The sequence below is a fragment of the Chanodichthys erythropterus genome, chromosome 13 (assembly GCF_024489055.1).
Source record: "Chanodichthys erythropterus isolate Z2021 chromosome 13, ASM2448905v1, whole genome shotgun sequence".
NCBI lineage: Eukaryota > Metazoa > Chordata > Actinopteri > Cypriniformes > Xenocyprididae > Chanodichthys > Chanodichthys erythropterus.
The window spans coordinates 51478373-51498828 of NC_090233.1; the positions used below are offsets into that span (position 1 = coordinate 51478373).

Genomic DNA, 20456 nt, shown 5'->3' on the forward strand with positions numbered 1-20456 from the left:
GTTCTGGGTGGTTGTTGGGGTGTTGCTAGGGTATTCAGAGTGTTTTATGTGTTATTTTGGGGTTTCTGTGGTTTTCTTGATGGTTGCTGGAGTGTTGCTAGTGTGTTTAATGTGTTAATTTGTGGTTTCTGGGTTGTTGCAAGGGTATTCTGAGTGTTCAGTGTGTTACAGTGTGGTTACTGTGGTGTTCTGAGTGGTTGCTGTGGCATTTCTAAGGTGTTCCGAGTGTTTAATGTGTTACTATGTGGTTGCCATGGTGTTTTGGGTTGTTGCTGGGGTTTATCTGGGGTGTTCAGAGTGCTTAATGTATCTAGGGTGTTTAGAGTTCTTTGTGGTTTCTATGGTGTTCTGGGTGGTTGCTGGGGTGTTGGTAGGGTATTCTGAGTGTTTAATGTGTTACTATGTGGTTTCTGTGGTGTTATGGGTGGTTGCTGAAATGTAACTAGGGTGTTCAGAATGCTTGATGTGTTCCTTTGTGGTTTGTATGGTGTTCCGGGTGGTTGCTGGGGTGTATCTAGTGTATTCTGAGTGTTTAATGTGTTACTATGTGGTTTGCATGGTGTTCTGGGTGGTTGCTGGGGTGTAACTAGGGTATTCTGAGTGTTTAATGTGTTACTATGTGGTTTCTATGGTGTTCTGGGTGGTTGCTGGGGTGTTGCTAGGGTATTCTGAGTGCCTGATGTGTTATTGTGTGGTTTCTATGGTGTTCTGGGTGGTTGCTGGGGTGTTGGTAGGGTATTCTGAGTGTTTAATGTGTTACTGTGTGGTTTCTGTGGTGTTCTGGGTGGTTGCTGAAGTGTAACTAGGGTGTTCAGAGTGCTTGATGTGTTCCTTTGTGGTTTGTATGGTGCTCTGGGTGGTTGCTGGGGTGTATCTAGGGTATTCTGAGTGTTTAATGTGTTACTATGTGGTTTCTATGGTGTTCTGGGTGCTTGCTGGGGTGTTGCTAGGGTATTCTGAGTGCTTGATGTGTTACTGTATGGTTTCTATGGTGTTCTGGGTGTTTACCAGGGACAGGGTGTTACTAGGGTATTCTGAGTGCCTGATGTGTTACTGTGTGGTTTCTATGGTGTTCTGGGTGGTTGCTGGGGTGTTGCTAGGGTATTCTGAGTGCCTGATGTGTTGCTGTGTGGTTTCTATTGTGTTCTGAGTGTTTGATGTGTCACTGTGTGGTTGGGATGGTGTTCAAGGTGGTTGCTGGGGTGTTACTAGGGTAATCTGAGTGCCTGATGTGTTACTGTGTGGTTTCCATGGTGTTGTGGGTGGTTGCTGGGGTGTTGCTAGGGTATTCTGAGTCCCTTATGTGTTGCTGTGTGGTTTCTATGGTGTTCTGGGTGGTTGCTGGGGTGTTCTGAGTGTTTTATGTGTCACTGTGTGGTTGGGATGGTGTTCAGGGTGGAGCACAAACTCGATCACATCTTTACTATTGAACAGCACTGATAATGTTTGCTAATGTACTCAATGTTACTCAAACATACACATGCACACTTCAGTTTACCTGAATCATGTTCTGGAATGTTACAGGATAGTCAGACATCTGACCCTGGTTGAGTGATTGTATTGGCCGCTCCACTCTGTGTAAACTGGACGCCCTCCCTGTGAGATAGAAGCAGGTGCGACTGTATCACTGACTCTGTGTGAGATTGTTACTGTATAGAAGAATGAATTCTTTTCTCCCATTGTGCGCTGCTGTTTTTCTTCTCCTGTTGTCTGTTGGATCACTGCTGCGATAAAGAGGATTTTGTGGTAGAGATAGACTTCAGACTTCAAAGCGTGGCGGCAGCATTCCGCAGGCCAGCAGTGTTTACACTGGGAGAGCATTCCTGACGCTCAATTCTCCATGCCGATCTGGAGGAATCCCATCTGTGTCTCTCTCTCTCCCTCAACAAATCCGCTCATAACATTTGATATCTCCACCGTTACATCCAATAACACATAAGGATGTTTACATCAGAACTTGGATGTTTAATATTTGATACATTGGCCACAAATAGTATATAAACACACACACTTCAAAATGCATAAATGTCTTTAGAAATGCTTTCTTTCATATTTTAATGCAAAAAAAAAAAAAAAAAAATGCACAAACATTTGGTTTGATATTGTGCATCTAATGCAATGACATTGACATGTTTTAACTTTAATAAAGTGGAAAAAAAATACTTTTTCCTGTTGTGGCGATTAGCAAACAGTGTTGCATTACCGCATGCGCCCCCTTCTGGATTGGAGTGTGAATCACCTGTAACTGGCTGTATTCATCATCTGATTGTATGAACAGAACCGTGACGTCTGTACCGTACAGTTCGGGATGAATACCTGTACTGTTACACCCCTAATATTTATAGTGTTAAAAATGTTTGTAAACATTTCATTTTACTTACCAGTATTTTTTCATTATTTCTGAATGTCTCAGCGGTGCCATTTTGACCAGGTGTGGCTTATTTTCCTGTAAATACAGTAATCAAAAATAACAGTAGCATGAGTTAAGGAATATTATCCCACAACATTTGTCTGGAAAACAGGCCAACGTTTAATACTTGGGGTCAGTGATTTGAAGAATCCCTTAAAGGGATAGTTCACCCAAAAATGAAAATTTGATGTTTATCTTCTTACCCCCAGCGCATCCAAGATGAAGGTGACTTTGTTTCTTCAGTAGAACCTAACCTAACTCCAAACGTTGCCGTCTGTCAGTGGTATAATGCGTGTCATTGGGAACTTGGTCTATAAGAGTCAAAAAAACATGCACAGACAAATCCAAATTAAACCCTGCGGCTCGTGATGACACATTGATGTCCTAAGACACGAAACGATCGGTTTGTGCAAGAAACCGAACAGTATTTATATAATTTTTTACTGCGTTCAGCACTCGCTTAGTGAGGTCTGAACACGCTCTGACAACGGAAGTGATGTCTAGCAATCATTGAAGCAAAGCGCAAGAGATCACTTCTGACCTCACAAACTGGATGTGGAGGCCAGTTGGACATAGTGGTGTTTTAAAGGTAAAAAATGAAATAAATACTGTTGGGTTTCTTGCACAAACCAATCGTTTCATGTCTTAGGACATCAGTGTGTCGTCACGAGCGGCAGGGTTTAATTTGGATTTGTCTGTGCATGTTTTTTTGACTCTTATAGACCAAGTTCCCACTGACACGCATTATACCACTGACAGATGGCAACGGTTGGAGTTAAAAACCATAATTTGTGTTCTACTGAAGAAACAAAGTCACCTTCATCTTGGATGCCCTGAAGGTAAGCAGATAAACATCACATTTTCATTTTTGGGTGAACTATCCCTTTAACTATGATTATTAGTAGTAATAGTGATGTTAGTGGCAAAACTACACCAATAGTAACCAGAAGTTCAAGTTGGATTGTTGCTTTTTGCTTCAAGAAACACACTGAGAACTTTATTTATTTGTATTTTTTTCTGGAAAGTTGCATGTGGGTAAAAAAACGATCAGTTTACCATTACAAGCTGTTAATTGTCCGGTTGTTTAAGTGTCAGTAATTGATTGGTCGTCAGGGTCAGATGGTTGCCATGGAGTCTGTTTGTGTGAGCGAGTCGTGTTTACACTCCAAAATAATACAACAATAAAACAGCCGGGCCTTGATGTGGCCGTTTGCATGGTGGTGTGTGTACGGACGGAGTTTACGACGATCCCATGCCTCGCTTTCTCTCGCTCCGAGTGTGTGATTATGGGGCTTCGGCCATATGGAGTCCCGAGAGAGATCTGGTGTTACTCCCACACGCTGGAGAAAGACGTCAGTAGTGACAGGCCTTATTTTTAGCTCACACACACACTTATGATAACTACAGAGTTCAAAAGATTTCAGGAGTTTAGTTGGTAGTTAATTTCTCATATTTTTAAGCGCTGTTTTATACTGTATTATCTGCTGTTTTCACATGTGGCTCAGATTTGTTTTTTAGATGTCAGTGTGAACAGTAAAAATCAACAAATCTATTTAATATTCATAATGTTAAATTAGATATAAAATATCATTCACAAGATGAAGGTCAGGGAAAGTGATTGTAGTTAGTAACGCAATCCATTACATTACACATTTAAGGTAATATAGACCTTGATTACTTTTACATTACTTTTGACCTAACTTGTTCATCACATACATTAATTTGAATAGGTTATTATTGTACCACATGGATATAACAATACAAAGAGAAAGAAAATATATTCCAATTTTAGTTATCAACAACATGAAGTGCATTAAATATTACATGACGTCAGCGTTTCCCAGACTAGGCTTTGTGAGTTTAATGAGAAGCTATTAAGTAATTAAATCATAAAAATCTAAAGATAATAAAAACCAAAATAAATATTGTTTAAATAAAAATAATAAAAATAAAACATTTATTTCAACAGATGTGCGTGCATGTGCACGTGTCTGCACATCTGTGTGAGTGTGCACGTTTGTGCGTGCATGTGTGTGTGTTTGTGCGTGCAAAACCTAAATAATTAAAAAAACAATCATTTTTAATCAAATAAAACATTTACTTCAATATGTGTGTGTGTGTGTGTGTGTGTGTGTGTGTGCATGTGTTATAATTAGTTATACTTATTTATTATTAGTAGTATTATATGTATGTATTACACTCTAAAAAATGCTGGGTTAAAAACAACCCAAGTTGGGTTGAAAATGGACAAACCCAGCAATTGGGTTGTTTTAACCCAGCGGTAGGGTTAAGTGTTTGCCCAACCTGCTGGGTAGTTTTATTTAACTCAACTATTGTTTAAAAATTACTGTATTGCTTAATTAAAATGAACCCAAAGTATGTTGGAAATGAACATTTATTAATGTTCAATGAATATTTATTAAACAATAAACATTTATTAAATTGCTTATTAATAAATTTATATTAATAAACTATTAAACTATTACATTTATATTAATAAAATATTAAAGCTTATTAATAAACATTCACCTTTTGTCTATTATTGTTGCCTATAATTGCATCTGGTTTTTAATTTCCCAACTATTTTGGGTTCATTTTAAGCTAGCCATATAGCAATTTTAAAATTAAATTAAATAAAACTACCCAGCAGGTTGGGCAAACATTTAACCCAACCGCTGGGTTAAAACAACCCAATCGCTGGGTTTGTCTATTTTCAACCCAACTTGGGTTGTTTTTAACCCAGCATTTTTTAGAGTGTATTATTATTTTTGATATTAATATTAATTAATCTATTTATTGGACTTCTTTCATTATTCTATCATATTGTCATGCACAAACACAACCCTTTACCTGTGGTGAAATCACTGTAATTGCTCTCTTGTTAAGTCACTGTTTTTACAGCAGATTTGAATGTGGTTCATCCAATCAGATTTCAGAGGCAGCTTGATCTATTTTATAATATTGGACACAGAGTGATCCACCGCAGCTGTAATTCACTGAGTTTCAATGAGAGGAACATCCTGTCGATTTCTGCAGGTGAAGTTACCCAAATGCCTCTATCGGCTTGCATTTTGCGACGTCTCCTCCTCTTCTCTTCTTGGAAACCGCCACAATACCTTCTAATCCCTTTCATTGAGTCAGCAGACAATCCGACTCTCCCGCTCTCATTATGGTCGGCTCATTATGGTGTGGGTTTCCGTGCCTCTCAATGGGAGACAGGGCGAGCCGGCGAGGGCGACAGCTGTAATCTGAGCCCGTTCCTGTTTTGACAGTCCTGTAGTTCTAATACCCTCGCCAACCATCGCACAACTCATTTTTCCAGACTTCATCCTGCTCTCTCTAGACCGCCGCTTCACAATGAGGAGGTCACCGGTCAGTTGTGAGTCACAGAGTGACAGGACGGAGGGTAAAACACTGCTAAATGCAAATGACAGAATGCAACTAACCATGTAATTGTGCATGTGCAGCAAAATAAATAGACTTTTCAAAGCTGGCATAAATTCATCTCCCAATTGGATGAATCTAGACAAATTCCACAAATGACCACATGGACAGATGTGTGACGTCCTCATCCTCAGTGTTTACAAACACTGTGAGGCTTCGATTAAAAGCACATGTTTAGATGAGTCATATTCCCATGTTATTTGTCCTCAGTGGGACTTCAGACGATATTTACTCTGTTTTACTCTCTTTTGGCTCTATAAGATTGCCTGCAGTTCTTCAAGTCCACTTCACATCATCCTCAGCTACACTACCGTTCATAAGTTTCAAGTATTAGAATGATTTCTGAAGGATCATGTGACACTGAAGACCGGAGTAATGATGCTGAAATCTCAGCTTTGCGTCAGAGGAATAAATTACATTTTACTATATATATTCACAAAAAAAAAAGCAATTTGAAATTGTAATAATATTTACTGTTTTTCTGTATTTTTGATCAAATAAATGCAGCTTTGGTGACTTCTTTTGAAAACATTTAATAAATCTTACCAAGCCCAGACTTTTGAATGGTAGTGTGTGTACAAAGGATTTTGTTTCTTTAAGCAGATTTAAAAACAGACCAACAATATTGCTGTGATCATCTTGTTAATAGGAGCATATTGATATATTTGTCCAATCATAAGCTCTCTATTCAAGTCAAGTCACTTGTTTTCATGACAAATTTACTTAAACATATATTAAGTCATTACTAACAGGTAAAGTAAATATAATGAATATATAACCTAATATAATGCATATATTTAGTGAAATGCGCCCTCTAGAGTTCATTTCTCTAGTGAACTAACATGCTGTAGACACTAAATGACTTGCCTGAGGTAAATTTAGTGCTACGCCGTATATTCTCAAGCTGTGTTATTGATGGATGAGAGAGACACGTAAACATATCTATGCATAGATCGTTTGTTCTTCTGCGTTTTCTCCTGCTGTGTCGGTTAGCAAACAGCGTTGCATTACCATGTGCGCCCCCTTCTGGATTGAAGTGTGAATCACCTGTGACTGACTGTATTCCTTGTTTGAACCGAACTGTGACATCCGTACTGTGATGGTTCGGGATGAATTCATGTACCATTACACCCCGAGTGGCATTAACAACAACACTAGGAAGACTGTTCCATAGATTAGGTGTTAAATACCGCCTGAGGTTGAGGTTGATTATTAATTGGCTTGATTTTTGAGATCGCAGTGGACATGTATGACTATAATGCGATGAGGAGCCTATGCAGTGTTGACAGAACCGGACTAATCTTACTTCCTGGTTCTAGTAAGAACTCTAGCTGCTGCATTTTGGACGAGCTGGAGTTTGACAATGTCCTTCTCCTGTCACTGACAAGCATTAGTAAATAGCAGATCATGGTTTTCCCAAACTGTCCTACTCTGTAAATATGGCAAAACTTTAAATAGTTTGTCAAACCATTCCTTGGTCTTTAGGGCATTGGCTGTTGATTTTATCCTAAAATGTCTATAGCTAGTATTTGTTCTTGGACGTGTGATTAGCACTCAAACCGGCTGTCATTTTCCTGCTTCACAATATGACTGTAGATGTTTGACTTTCTTGTGATTCCACTTTAATTCATATAGCAGGCGTCTGTTTGCAAAAGCTCTCTTTCTCTCTCTCTCTCTCTCTCCCTCTCTCCTGCCTGAGCCCTTGAGCAGATGTTCTTCATGGTTCATATTGTAAACTGCACCGGAAGTCTATGTATTCTCTGCATCTGTGTATGAATGCATCAATATCCAAACACATGCACAAAACACAAAACACACCACCACAACACGTGTGCATGCATCCATGACACGACAACACTGATAAACACACAGACATACTGTACAGAGTGTGTGTTTGATTTGGAATGAATACTGTAGAATAGTAAGAAAGAATCCATATAAATGTTATTGTTATATTGTTGTTATTATTATTTGTAAAGATAATATTGCTAAATTATTGTATACAGTTCATTGAAGTGTTGTTATTATGATTATTTTATACTTTATTACTCAAATTTGCCATGAGTATTGACTTTCATGCTGGAATGATAAATAAAATAAAAGTTGGATGGATGGATGATAGATGGATGATGGATAGATAAAGTGGATGATAGAACAATAAATAGAATGATAGATAGATAGATTGATGCATTAGATGATGGATGGATGGATGGATGGATGGATGGAACTATAGATAGAACAATAGATATATAAAATGATGGATGGATGGATGGATGAATGGAGGATGGATAGAAAAGAGTGACAGATAGATAGATAGATAGATAGATAGATAGATAGATAGATAGATAGATAGATAGATGGATAGATGGATAGATAGATGGATAGATAGATGGATGGATGATGGATGGATGGTAGATGGATGATGGATAGATAGAGTGGATGATAGAACAATAAATAGAATGATTGATTGATATATAGATGGATGGATGGATGGATGGATGGATGGATGGAGGATGGATAGAAAAGAGTGACAAAAGGATGTACACTGACTCGTTGTTACGGTTGCTGGTGTAAAGAGGAGGCAGATCACGGATTTCCACAAACATACAATACTTTAATGTAAACGAAGGCAGAGAACACCATACAAACTCTAACATAAACAGAGAACGGACGAGGAATGAAGGGAGTGAGTGCAATATATGGGGAGTGCTGACAATAGAGTCCAGGTGCAGGTGATCTGTGATGATGAGGAGCTGACGAGGGAAGTGTGTGCAGGTGAGGAGAACAGGAGGATTCTGGGAAATGGAGTCCAGGGAAACAAGGGATCTGTAACAGTACCTCCCCCTCCCGGTAGGCGCGTCCTCGCGCCGTAGATGTAACAACCGGGAGGGGGGCGGGCGCCCTGGAGACCTCAAACCGGAGCAGGGGGATGAGTAGACTGGAGTGGAGGTCTCCAGGGCGGGCTCAAAAGCCATGGCGGGTCAGGAGCCGAAGGCAGCCATGGCGGGTCAGGTGCAGCGGGCAGACATGCAGCGGGCATACATGGCGGGTCAGGTGCAGCGGGCAGCCATGGCGGGTCAGGTGCAGCGGGCAGCCATGGCGGGTCAGGAGCCGAAGCCTTCGAGGCGTTGAGCCCAGGCGTCGCTGAAGGACTGGCGGGTGATGGCGGAACCGAAGGCTCCGCCGACCGAAGCGCAGCCGGGACTCCAGAAGGCCGCAGTAGAAGCAGTAGGACAGCCAACAAAAAGAACACCGGGGGGAGTGAGGAAGCCAACTGAAACTGAGGGACGGAGTGACGGAGCGGAGACGGAGGAGTGTAGTCCAGAGGGAAGGGCAGGCTGACGAGTGCACAAGGTGTGAGTGGAGGCAGGATGGATACTGGTGACGCTGGTGGACTGATGGGTAACGGTGGAGCAGAGGGAGGTTGGAGCCGGGGTGTAGGTAATCGCCCAGAGGTCCGAGGTGGAGATCTGGGCGAGGGGGCTTGAGGTGAAGGTTCAGTGCAAACATAACTGGATGGAGGTGGGAGAGGGAGGCAGGGAGGGAAAACAGTCTTTGGGCTGGAGGGTTCAAAAACACAGTTCATAGGGGCAGTAGGTTCGGCGGCGGCGGCGGCTGGAGCGGCTGGCTCGGCGGCGGCGGCTGGAGCGGCTGGCTCGGCGGCGGCGGCTGGAGCGGCTGGCTCGGCGGCGGCGGCTGGAGCGGCTGGCTCGGCGGCGGCGGCTGGAGCTGAGGGCTTGTAGGCGGCGGCAGGAGCTGAGGGCTCGTAGGCGGAGACTGGAGACCTTTGCTCGGCGGCGGAGACTGGAGAACTTTGCTCGGCGGCGGAGACTGGAGAACTTTGCTCGGCGGCGGAGACTGGAGAACTTTGCTCGGCGGCGGAGACTGGCGCTGCTTGCTCGGCGGAGACTGGCGCTGCTTGCTCGGCGGAGGCTGGCGCTGCTTGCTCGGCGGAGACTGGAGAACTTGGCTCGGAGGAGACTGGAGAACTTGGCTCGGAGGAGACTGGAGAACTTGGCTCGGAGGAGACTGGAGAACTTGGCTCGGAGGAGACTGGAGAACTTGGCTCGGAGGAGACTGGGGTTGAGGGCCATTTCATCCCCTCAAATACAATTAAAATCCCCACAGGCACTGGAGCTGGCTCTGTGGGGACTGGAGCTGGCTCTGGAGATACTGGAGCTGGCTCTGGAGATACTGGAGCGGGCTCTGGAGACACTGGAGCGGGTTCTGGAGACACTGGAGCGGGCTCTGGAGACACTGGAGCGGGCTCTGGAGACACTGGAGCGGGCTCTGGAGACACTGGAGCGGGCTCTGGAGATACTGGAGCGGGCTCTGGAGACACTGGAGCGGGCTCTGGAGACACTGGAGCGGGCTCTGGAGACACTGGAGCGGGCTCTGGAGATACTGGGGCCGCTTTCTTCCTCCTCCTCCGCTTACTGGGCCCAGTAGCGGAATATGGGTCCAGCCTGGGGCAGGCAGGGAGTTCGCTGGAGGGGTATGCGGAGGAAGCCGGAGGTTGACTGACTGGCCCGGCCAACCGTGTTTCTGGATGGACCGGACGACAACACTGATCCTGAACCTCTTCTACTAAGAATTTGGAGCCATTCAACCACAAAATTAAATTGATAGTATCGCTTAAGGAGAAACAAAAAACAGGTTCATCAAAACGGATAGTGTCGTCATCCAATCCATCCAAAAACAGGGAGATCAACTGAGCGTCGGGCCAGTTAGACAAGTAAGCAAGCTCAACGAACTCCTCCACATACCTCTCCAGCGAACGTCCTACCTGCAGGAGCCCGATAATGCGTTCGCTGGCTGTTAGGGTGAGAGGCGATGGAGGAGCTGGATCCAGGGAGCTGGGGAAAGTCTTTTTTTTTCTCTGTGGAAATCCGGTCGGTTTGGGTCCGTTCTTCTGTTACGGTTGCTGGTGTAAAGAGGAGGCAGATCACGGATTTCCACAAACATACAATACTTTAATGTAAACGAAGGCAGAGAACACCATACAAACTCTAACATAAACAGAGAACGGACGAGGAATGAAGGGAGTGAGTGCAATATATGGGGAGTGCTGACAATAGAGTCCAGGTGCAGGTGATCTGTGATGATGAGGAGCTGACGAGGGAAGTGTGTGCAGGTGAGGAGAACAGGAGGATTCTGGGAAATGGAGTCCAGGGAAACAAGGGATCTGTAACACTCGTGCGCTCGAGCTCAGCTGGCACAACATGAACAAACAGGAGAGGAAGAAAAGAGAAAATAACTTTCTCACCACAGAAACTCTTTATTATCTCTCCTCTCCTGTGTTTGTTTTCAAGGCCGTTCGATCTGCGAGTATTTTTAGACGTCTGACTGTGGTCGAGATGACACTGGAATGTCTTTTTATGCCACTACAAAGCCGTAGAAGGGACGTCTCATCCCAACCCAGTTTGCGGTTTAGACAGACGCTACGGGCGGCTCAACTATTGTCAATAATCTGTTTGTGTGTGCCACCATTTTTCAAAAAAACCCAAATGAAGATGTGTCTTTTGGGGTCAGAACCGATGTTGTTTTTAGACTTCTGCCCCTTTGTGAGATAAAAATACCTAGCGGAGATGATAGACTGTGTTCAACCGTCTCTTGATGGTAAACAGAGCTGGCATCCGCTGGCCAGAGATAATGATTAGCTTTACGCGAGACGGCAAACGGTGGCTCCACAAGCTCATGCTGCTTCAGTCGCTGTAGGAGAATTGATGAGAACTCTTTCAGAGAGGATTCGTGAGAGGAGGTTTGTGGGATTACAGAGGCTGGATCCAGCCATTATTTAACAGTTTTCCTCTTTTTCTTTTTGGGTGCAAGGTCACACACCCTCTCCAGAGTTTATAAACGTTCCATGCAGAATAAAAGTGTCATCGTATTTCTTTATATATATTTATTGAAAATGGATTGATTAACTTGCTCGGTGCTCCGACGTAAAGGTTGCATATTTCCAGCTGCATATGATGTGATTATATTAAGTGATTATAGAAAAGACAAACGCACTGCTGTTCACTTTACAGACACGGCCACTGAGTGACTGACCTCTGACCTTTAGGACAGCATTGAGCATGATTCTTCTGCTCCAGTACTCTAGAGTTCCTGTCATTGTCCTCCTCTTCTGTTTTTCTCACTCTTTCCATCGTCTCTGGTTTTGATTGACACGCACCAGCCCTTCTGCACAGATGACATCAGTGTCTCTCTGCTGATGTGCCAGGTGCTGATGTCACGCTCCTGCCGTCTGGCTCAGTTTCACGTTGGGATTTCCGCTCGGTTGAGTGGGATGAAGGGACGCTGGCGGGTGAGAGCCGGGTGAGGTGGGTCACAGCCAGCCAGTGAGTCCCACGGGAATCTTCCCACTGCTGGAGGCTTATTCTGGGAAGGGTCTTAATGCATCCATGTTTATGTCCCAATTTGCATACTTTCACAATACACTGGTGAAGGTGGAGTACACCAGTGTTAGGATGTACTATCAAATCATAACATTGCACCTGGATAAGACAAACAACATACTCTCATTGTATGATGATTGTATGATGGTATTTTAATTATTTTTAATTTAAATACATATAAGTACAAACAAAACTTTTTTGTAAAATACACACTGATGTATATAGAAGCGGCAATAACAATTCTTTCCATTATAATTAGAGGAAATGTTTTATTCATATCAGATACACATTGTGTAAGTAACTTTAAAGTTTACTCGATTCTTCCCCAGTTCACCAGCTTACTTACTTTCATGTATTTCGGGAGAATAGAGAATACGAACCGACATCACGCCTCGTTGCATGCCGGCATGGCGCCGCCATTTTGACAGGATCGCCCTCTATTACTCGTACTGAAATTAATACGGATTCTTGCTTACCTTTTGTTTTGATTCTGCCATTAAGTGGAATGTTAACATTTTTAATGGTATCGTTTGCAGGGAATAGAAGCTATTTTATTTGTTTTGTTTGTCACATGAAGCGTTTTTCTTGTTAAGCATTTCAATGTCCTCGTCAAGGTAATGTTATTAAACCAAACAAAATCAAAACGTTCAAAAACACTTGAAAATGTCATTCTTTTATTGAGTGATAAGCAGTGGGTTTAATCAGTGCCATTAATAATAGATTTGCCATCCGCAGGTCCCAAAATACTTGTGGGTTTGGGTTACTGTTTCACAAGTTGCTTTGTGTTTGGGTTTGTAACTAAAGAAAATCTATATATAGGTTTGCATGCTGTCTGCTGTGTTGTGACCAAAAGACCACATAAGAGCATTTATTTATAGAGCATATATTTATTATAAGAGCGTTATTTATAATACATATTTTGCAGAAAGTTGTAGATGTGTTTTCCCGTTACTGTCAACACTGCGCAAACTTTTTGACGTTTGAGTTCCAGAGAAATGTATGTGACACTTACACCTGTTCGACCTCATAATTGGTAAGTGAATGACTATGGTGAATATGCTGGGCAAATGTTACATCATCTATTTATTATTCATGAGCTAAATGAATGAGTTTTATAATGTGAACCAACACCACCCCACATGCCACTTTAAAAGTGTTTCAACATTCTCTCTCTCTGTCATCCATGTGTCTTTTGGTTTTCATTGATAAGTGAACTATTAGTCAAATGTGCGCCCACATGCTAGGAAAAGGAAGTTGCCACTTCAACATCAAAGAGCCGTTGCATGCTGAAGTTACAGCTTCATTAACTCACTAGCGTGTGCTGCATGTGTGTCATTTGAATGAGGTGCTGATGCTTTCGATTTGCCATTGCTGTATTTAGATATAAGAAGACTGACTTCATTTGAGTTCATTGAGTTTATCAGGGGAGAGTTGCATTGTACATTAACAGCTACTTATACTTAAATAATTGGACATGACGTGTGTCTAAATTTACATTTGTGCATTTGGCAGATGCTTTCATTGCATTCAAGGTTTACATATTTTATCAGTGCTTGCATTCCCTGGGAATCGAACCCATGACCTTGGCATTGCTAGTGCCATGATCTACTGTTTGAGCCGTGCTATGAGAAAAATAGTATTCACTGAAAGTCTAATTAAATTAGTTTAAATGAGAAGTGTTATATCTGTTTTACATATGAATCCTTGATTGTTTCTGTTTCTCTGCAGTCTCACCCGTTGTCCCTGTGTAACACCAGTGAAGATGAGCGTCCGGAAACCGATTTCATCACCATCGTCAAACTCGAGAGCCCAGAGAGCAAAGTGCCTCAGTGCCAACCACTGCTGGATAAAGTAAGACAGATGGGAAAACACACTCAAACACACATATGAGCACTCTGGATGTAGAGGAGTTGGTTACAGTTTAAGTTCACAGGTTTCTTGAACCAGGAAGCATCATAATGTTGTTTTTCCATGATCATTTTCTGTCCTCTCTTACCCTTGAATTAAATAGGCTGTTTGAATCCTGTATTGTATATGTAAATGAGCTCAGTTGCGATTGGCTGTGTACCACAGTTTTGGCTTCAGTTAACAATAACAACACTGCACTGATGTTAATGAGCTTATTGTTATGACATCATAATTCTACAAGAAGTTTTTGCAACTTAGTAGAGTGCACAATTAATTGTTAAATGTTTTCAATCTCAATTCAAATGTCCATGTGATTTAATTTCTTAAATGACAATGATTTGTCTATATCTATTTAACCTTTGACAAGGCCCTGTAGCCCCTCCGGTTCAAACCACCTGCTCTAAGCGGGACTCAAACCCAGGCCTGTCTTCATGGGAGTCGGTAACTCTAACAAGGAGGCTAAGGGTTAGAATGCCTCTTGAGATCAGGGGAGTGAGGTTTACACATACAGCTCTTACTGGCCTACGTCCATTACACTCACCCCCCTAAACCTCACTCCCATCTGGGTCACGGCACCACTGTAGCCCCTCCTGTTCGAACCACCCGCTCTAAGCGGGTCTCAAAACCCTGGCCTGTCCACATGGGAGTTGGTCGCCCTAACAAGGAGAGTAAAGACCACAGTGAAGACTCTTAAGATCAGAGAAGTGAGGTTTACATGCACAAGTCTTACTAGGCTACGTCCGTTACACTCACCCCCTAAACCTCACTTCCATCTGGTTCATGGCACGACTGTAGCCCCTCCAGTTTGAACTATCCGCTCTAAGCGGGACTTGAATCAGGGCCCATCTGCATGGGAGTCGATAAAGACCCCAGTGAAGACCCTTGAGATCAGGGGAGTGAGGTACTGGCCTCTTGACAGCTACACTAGCCTATGACTGCTACACTCACCCCCCTAAACCTCACTCCCATCCGGGTCACGGCACCACTGTAGCCCCTTCGGTTTGAACCACCGCTGTTACACTGCCACTATTTTGTTTAGTTGTCTATTTAGAACCGTGAGGTATGTGTGTGTGTGTGTATACAAACCCGATTCCAAAAAAGTTGCGACACTGTACAAATTGTGAATAAAAAAGGAATGCAATAATTTACAAATCTCATAAACTTATATTTTATTCACAATAGAATATAGATAACATATCAAATGTTGAAAGTGAGATATTTTGAAATGTCATGCCAAATATTGGCTCATTTTGGATTTTATGAGAGCTAAAAAGTTGGGACAGGTAGCAATAAGAGGCCGGAAAAGTTAAATGTACATATAAGGAACAGCTGGAGGACCAATTTGCAACTTATGTCAATTGGCAACATGATTGGGTATAAAAAGAGCCTCTCAGAGTGGCAGTGTCTCTCAGAAGTCAAGATGGGCAGAGGATCACCAATTCCCCCAATGCTGTGGCGAAAAATAGTGGAGCAATATCAGAAAGGAGCTTCTCAGAGAAAAATTGCAAAGAGTTTGAAGTTATCATCATCTACAGTGCATAATATCATTCAAAGATTCAGAGAATCTGGAACAATCTCTGTGCGTAAGGGTCAAGGCCGGAAAACCATACTGGATGCCCGTGATCTTCGGGCCCTTAGACGGCACATCCATCCATTCATCACATACAGGAATGCTACTGTAATGGAAATCACAACATGGGCTCAGGAATACTTCCAGAAAACATTGTCGGTGAACACAATCCACTGTGCCATTCGCCGTTGCCGGCGAAAACTCTATAGGTCAAAAAAGAAGCCATATCTAAACATGATCCAGAAGCGCAGACATTTTCTCTGGGCCAAGGCTCATTTAAAATGGACTGTGGCAAAGTGGAAAATTGTTCTGTGGTCAGACGAATCAAAATTTGAAGTTCTTTTTGGAAAGCTGTGACGCCATGTCATCCGGACTAAAGAGGACAAGGACAACCCAAGTCGTTATCAGCGCTCAGTTCAGAAGCCTGCATCTCTGATGGTATGGGGTTGCATGAGTTTGTGTGGCATGGGCAGCTTACACATCTGGAAAGGCACCATCAATGCTGAAAGGTATATCCAAGTTCTAGAAAAACATATCCCATCCAGACGTCGTCTCTTTCAGGAAAGACCTTGCATTTTCCAACATGACAATGCCAGACCACATACTGCATCAATTATAACATCATGGCTGCGTAGAAGAAGGATCCGGGTACTGAAATGGGCAGCCTGCAGTCCAGATCTTTCACCCATAGAAAACATTTGACACATCATAAAGAGGAAGATGCGACAAAGAAGACCTAAGACAGTTGAGCAACTAGAAGCCTGTATTAGACAAGAATGGGACAACATTCCTATTCCTAAACTTGAGCAACTTGTCTCCTCAGTCCCCAGACATTTGCAGACTGTTATATATATATAATTATTATTATTATTATTATTATTATTATTGTGATTCTCAGTTCATCCATAATTGTGCAGCTCTACAATTTAACTTGTTGCAAAAGTTTAGTATTTACAGTAGTTAAGTATTTATACACTTGTAGCATGTCTCCGTTTGCATACTTGTGTAGGCATGTTTCTGACCTTCATTTTCGTAAGTGGTCTGGATGGAACTTTGTGTTGTGAATTTGTGAGTATGTGAAATGGGACAGAGGGTTACCATCATTCTCGCCCTGATTCTTCCTCCCGCTCTCGTTCTGTGTGCCAGGCAGATTGTTGGCACCCACAGTGACTCATGTACTCGTGGCACAGACGTTGTTTATGGAGCTAATATTAGCTGGACATCTTCACAGCGGGCCTGGGATGAAAAGAGTGAGTTCATCATCAGTCTGGAGTGAGTCTGTGAAAGTAGAGGAGGTGCTGGACACATCGGCAGGAGGGATGGGGGTTGGACTGCATTTTGGGCCGTTTCCTTGGGACTCTGGCGCTGGACGTGAGAGGTGTCAGATGCAACTGTCACATACAGAAACCAGAAAAACCTCAGTTCCAAACTCTAGCTGCTTCACAGTTGAAGAATCCACTCCCTTTCAGTTCATGAGTGTGAACTTGAATTCAGTTGACCAGAACACTCAGAAAATTAAATTTATCTATCTGTTTATGAATACTGCCATTCAAGAGAAAAACTTTTATTCTATCTATCTATCTATCTATCTATCTATCTATCTATCTATCTATCTATCTATCTATCTATCTATCTATCTATCTATCTATCTATCTATCTATCTATCTCTTTCGTTCTATCTTTCAGTCTCTCTATCTATCTTTTTATCTGTCATCCATCCATGCATTGTTCTCTCTATCGATCAATCTGTCATTCTGTCATTCCTTCCATCCATCCATCCATCATCCATCCATCATTCTCTCTATCAATCGATCGATCTGTCTATCTATCTATCTATCTATCTATCTATCTATCTATCTATCTATCTATCTATCTATCTATTCATCCTTTCATCCATCCATCAATCATTCTCTCTATTGATCAATCTATTTGTTGTCTAATCTATCTGTCTGTCTGTCTATCTATCTATCTATCTATCTATCTATCTATCTATCTATTCATCCTTTCATCCATCCATCCATCATTCTCTCTATTGATCAATCTATTTGTTGTCTAATCTATCTGTCTGTCTGTCTATCTATCTATCTATCTATCTAATGCATCAATCATCCATCGTTCTCTCTATCAATCGATCAATTTGTCATTCTCTTTCGTTCTATCTTTCTGTCTATCTATCTTTTTATCTGTCATCCATCCATCCATTGTTCTCTCTATCAGTCGATCGATCTGTCATTCTGTCATTCCATCCATCCATCCATCCATCATTCTCTCTATCAGTCGATCGATCTGTCGTTCTATCTATCTATCTATTCATCCTTTCCATCCATCCATCCATCCATCATTCTCTCTATTGATCAATCTATTTGTCGTCTAATCTATCTATCTATCTATCTATCTATCTATCTATCTATCTATCTATCTATCTATCTATCTATCTATCTATCTATCTATCTATCTATCTATCTATCTATCTATCTAATACATCAATCCATCCATCGTTCTCTCTATCAATCGATCAATCTGTCATTCTTTCGTTCTATCTTTCTGTCTATCTATCTTTTTATCTGTCATCCATCCATCCATTGTTCTCTCTATCGATCAATCTATCTGTCATTCCACCCATCCATCCATCCATCCATCCATCCATCCATCCATCCATCCATCCATCCATCCATCCATCCATCCATCCATCCATCATTCTCTCTATCAGTCGATCGATCTGTCAATTTATCTATCTATCTATCTATCTATCTATCTATCTATCTATCTATCTATCTATCTATCTATCTATCTATCTATCTATCCTTTCATCCATCCATCCATCCATCATTCTCTCTATCAGTCGATCGATCTGTCAATTTATCTATCTATCTATCTATCTATCTATCTATCTATCTATCTATCTATCTATCTATCTATCTATCTATCTATCTATCTATCTATCCTTTCATCCATCCATCCATTGTTCTCTCTATTGATAAATCTATTTGTCGTCTAATCTGTCTCTGTCTGTCTATCTATCTATCCATCATTCTCTCTATCAGTCGATCGATCTGTCGTTCTATCTATCTATCTGTCATCCGTCCATCTGTCCGTCCATACATCCGTCCCATTTTAATCCTACTTTTTTTACAATGAATTTTGAATCACAGTTTTGCATTCTGTTTCATTTCAAATTCAGGAAATGAAAGTCATTCTCAATTCAATTCTGAATGGAGCACACCTTTGGTGTTTATAGAAGCAGCATGCTAACCAATATAGAGCTAATGTCTATATTTTTTATTGAATTGAACCTCTTTTCTATTGATACATTCAGTACTGAATAAAATCTATTTATAATTGCCAAGTTTGTCACAATGTATTCTAGGATTGGCTTATCCAATAAGGACACATGTGATGCTCCTTTTCATTTTGGCCCAATCAAGGTTTGGTAGTGCGCCTGTGATGTCTGGAAATGTTGCCTAGGTAGGCAGCTCACTAGGTTTAGTAGAGAGCTAAAGAGATTTTCAGGGTTTAATTTTGTGCTGCATTTGGCTGCCACACCCTGAACGTCACGCTGTCTGCACCAATCAACACATAACCAGACAGTCTCAACAACTTAATCAGAGTTAATAAGCTGTCTCAAGCAAACCGCACACAGTCCTTCTTCCATTCTTTTCTTTTAGCGCCTGTTTATGTATTTTCCTTGGTAACAACATTCGCCACGATGGATTACTGCTGTGGATCCAACTTTGTTTAGTGAACATCTGAAGGACTTTAATGGAAACAAAACGTTCTATTACAGTCGTTCTGGATTGTCTCTCAGTAAGCCGACGGTATAAATACACATAAGACCAGGCTAAATTGAGGGGTTTTGGTTGTCTGATGGTTGTGATGTTTAGTTTTTGTGTACAGTCACATCATTTCACTGTTTACATCATATTGTGTTTCCCAACAGTGCAGCAGTGTTATTTTAGAATCACTGAGAAACATGTCATAGTTTTTATTAAAATTATATATTTTTTTAGTGATTTTTATTAGTTTTGTGTTTTTTTTTAATATATATATATATATATATATATATATATATATATATATATATATATATATATATATATATATATATATATAGTTTTTAATAATTTTTATTTGTTTATTTTTATGAAAATCTGAAATGTAGGGAAAAAATAGAATTAAAAAAAAAAAATATATATATATATATATATATATATATATATATATATATATATATATATATATATATATATATATATATATATATATAATATTTATTTTTTATTTTTTATTTTTTTTATTTCAAGTAACAAATTTTTTTAAGGTTCCACTTTTAGTAATTTAGTTGTGTACATTGCCATTTTTATTAGTTTTGTATTTTGAATATCTCCATATGGTTTTTAATAATTTTTAAAAGTTTTATTTTTTATTTTAGTACTTTAAATGAGGAATAAAGTAGGAAAAAAGTAGAAGACATTTTTTTTTATATTGCATATAATATATTAATATAATATATATATATATATATATATATATATATATATATATATATATATATATATATATATATATATATATATATATATATATATATGCTATGGAAAAAATTAAGATTGATTAATTGATTTCTGAACTTGGAGTGGTCTCTTAATTTTTTCCATAGCTGTATGTATGTATGTATGTATGTATTATTATTATTATTATTATTATTATTATTATATATAAATAC

At 40.7% G+C, this 20456-nt stretch overlaps 1 protein-coding gene across 2 annotated transcripts in view; it reads left to right on the forward strand.

Annotated features, from left to right (window-relative positions):
* LOC137034167 (E3 ubiquitin-protein ligase RNF43) overlaps window positions 1-20456 on the forward strand; it is a 135598-nt gene that overhangs the window by 80327 nt on the left and 34815 nt on the right. For both annotated transcript variants that reach the window (XM_067406840.1, XM_067406842.1), the window contains exon 2: window positions 13984-14106. In XM_067406840.1, coding sequence (XP_067262941.1) covers window positions 13984-14106 — 123 coding nt within the window. The remainder of the gene's footprint in view (window positions 1-13983; window positions 14107-20456) is intronic.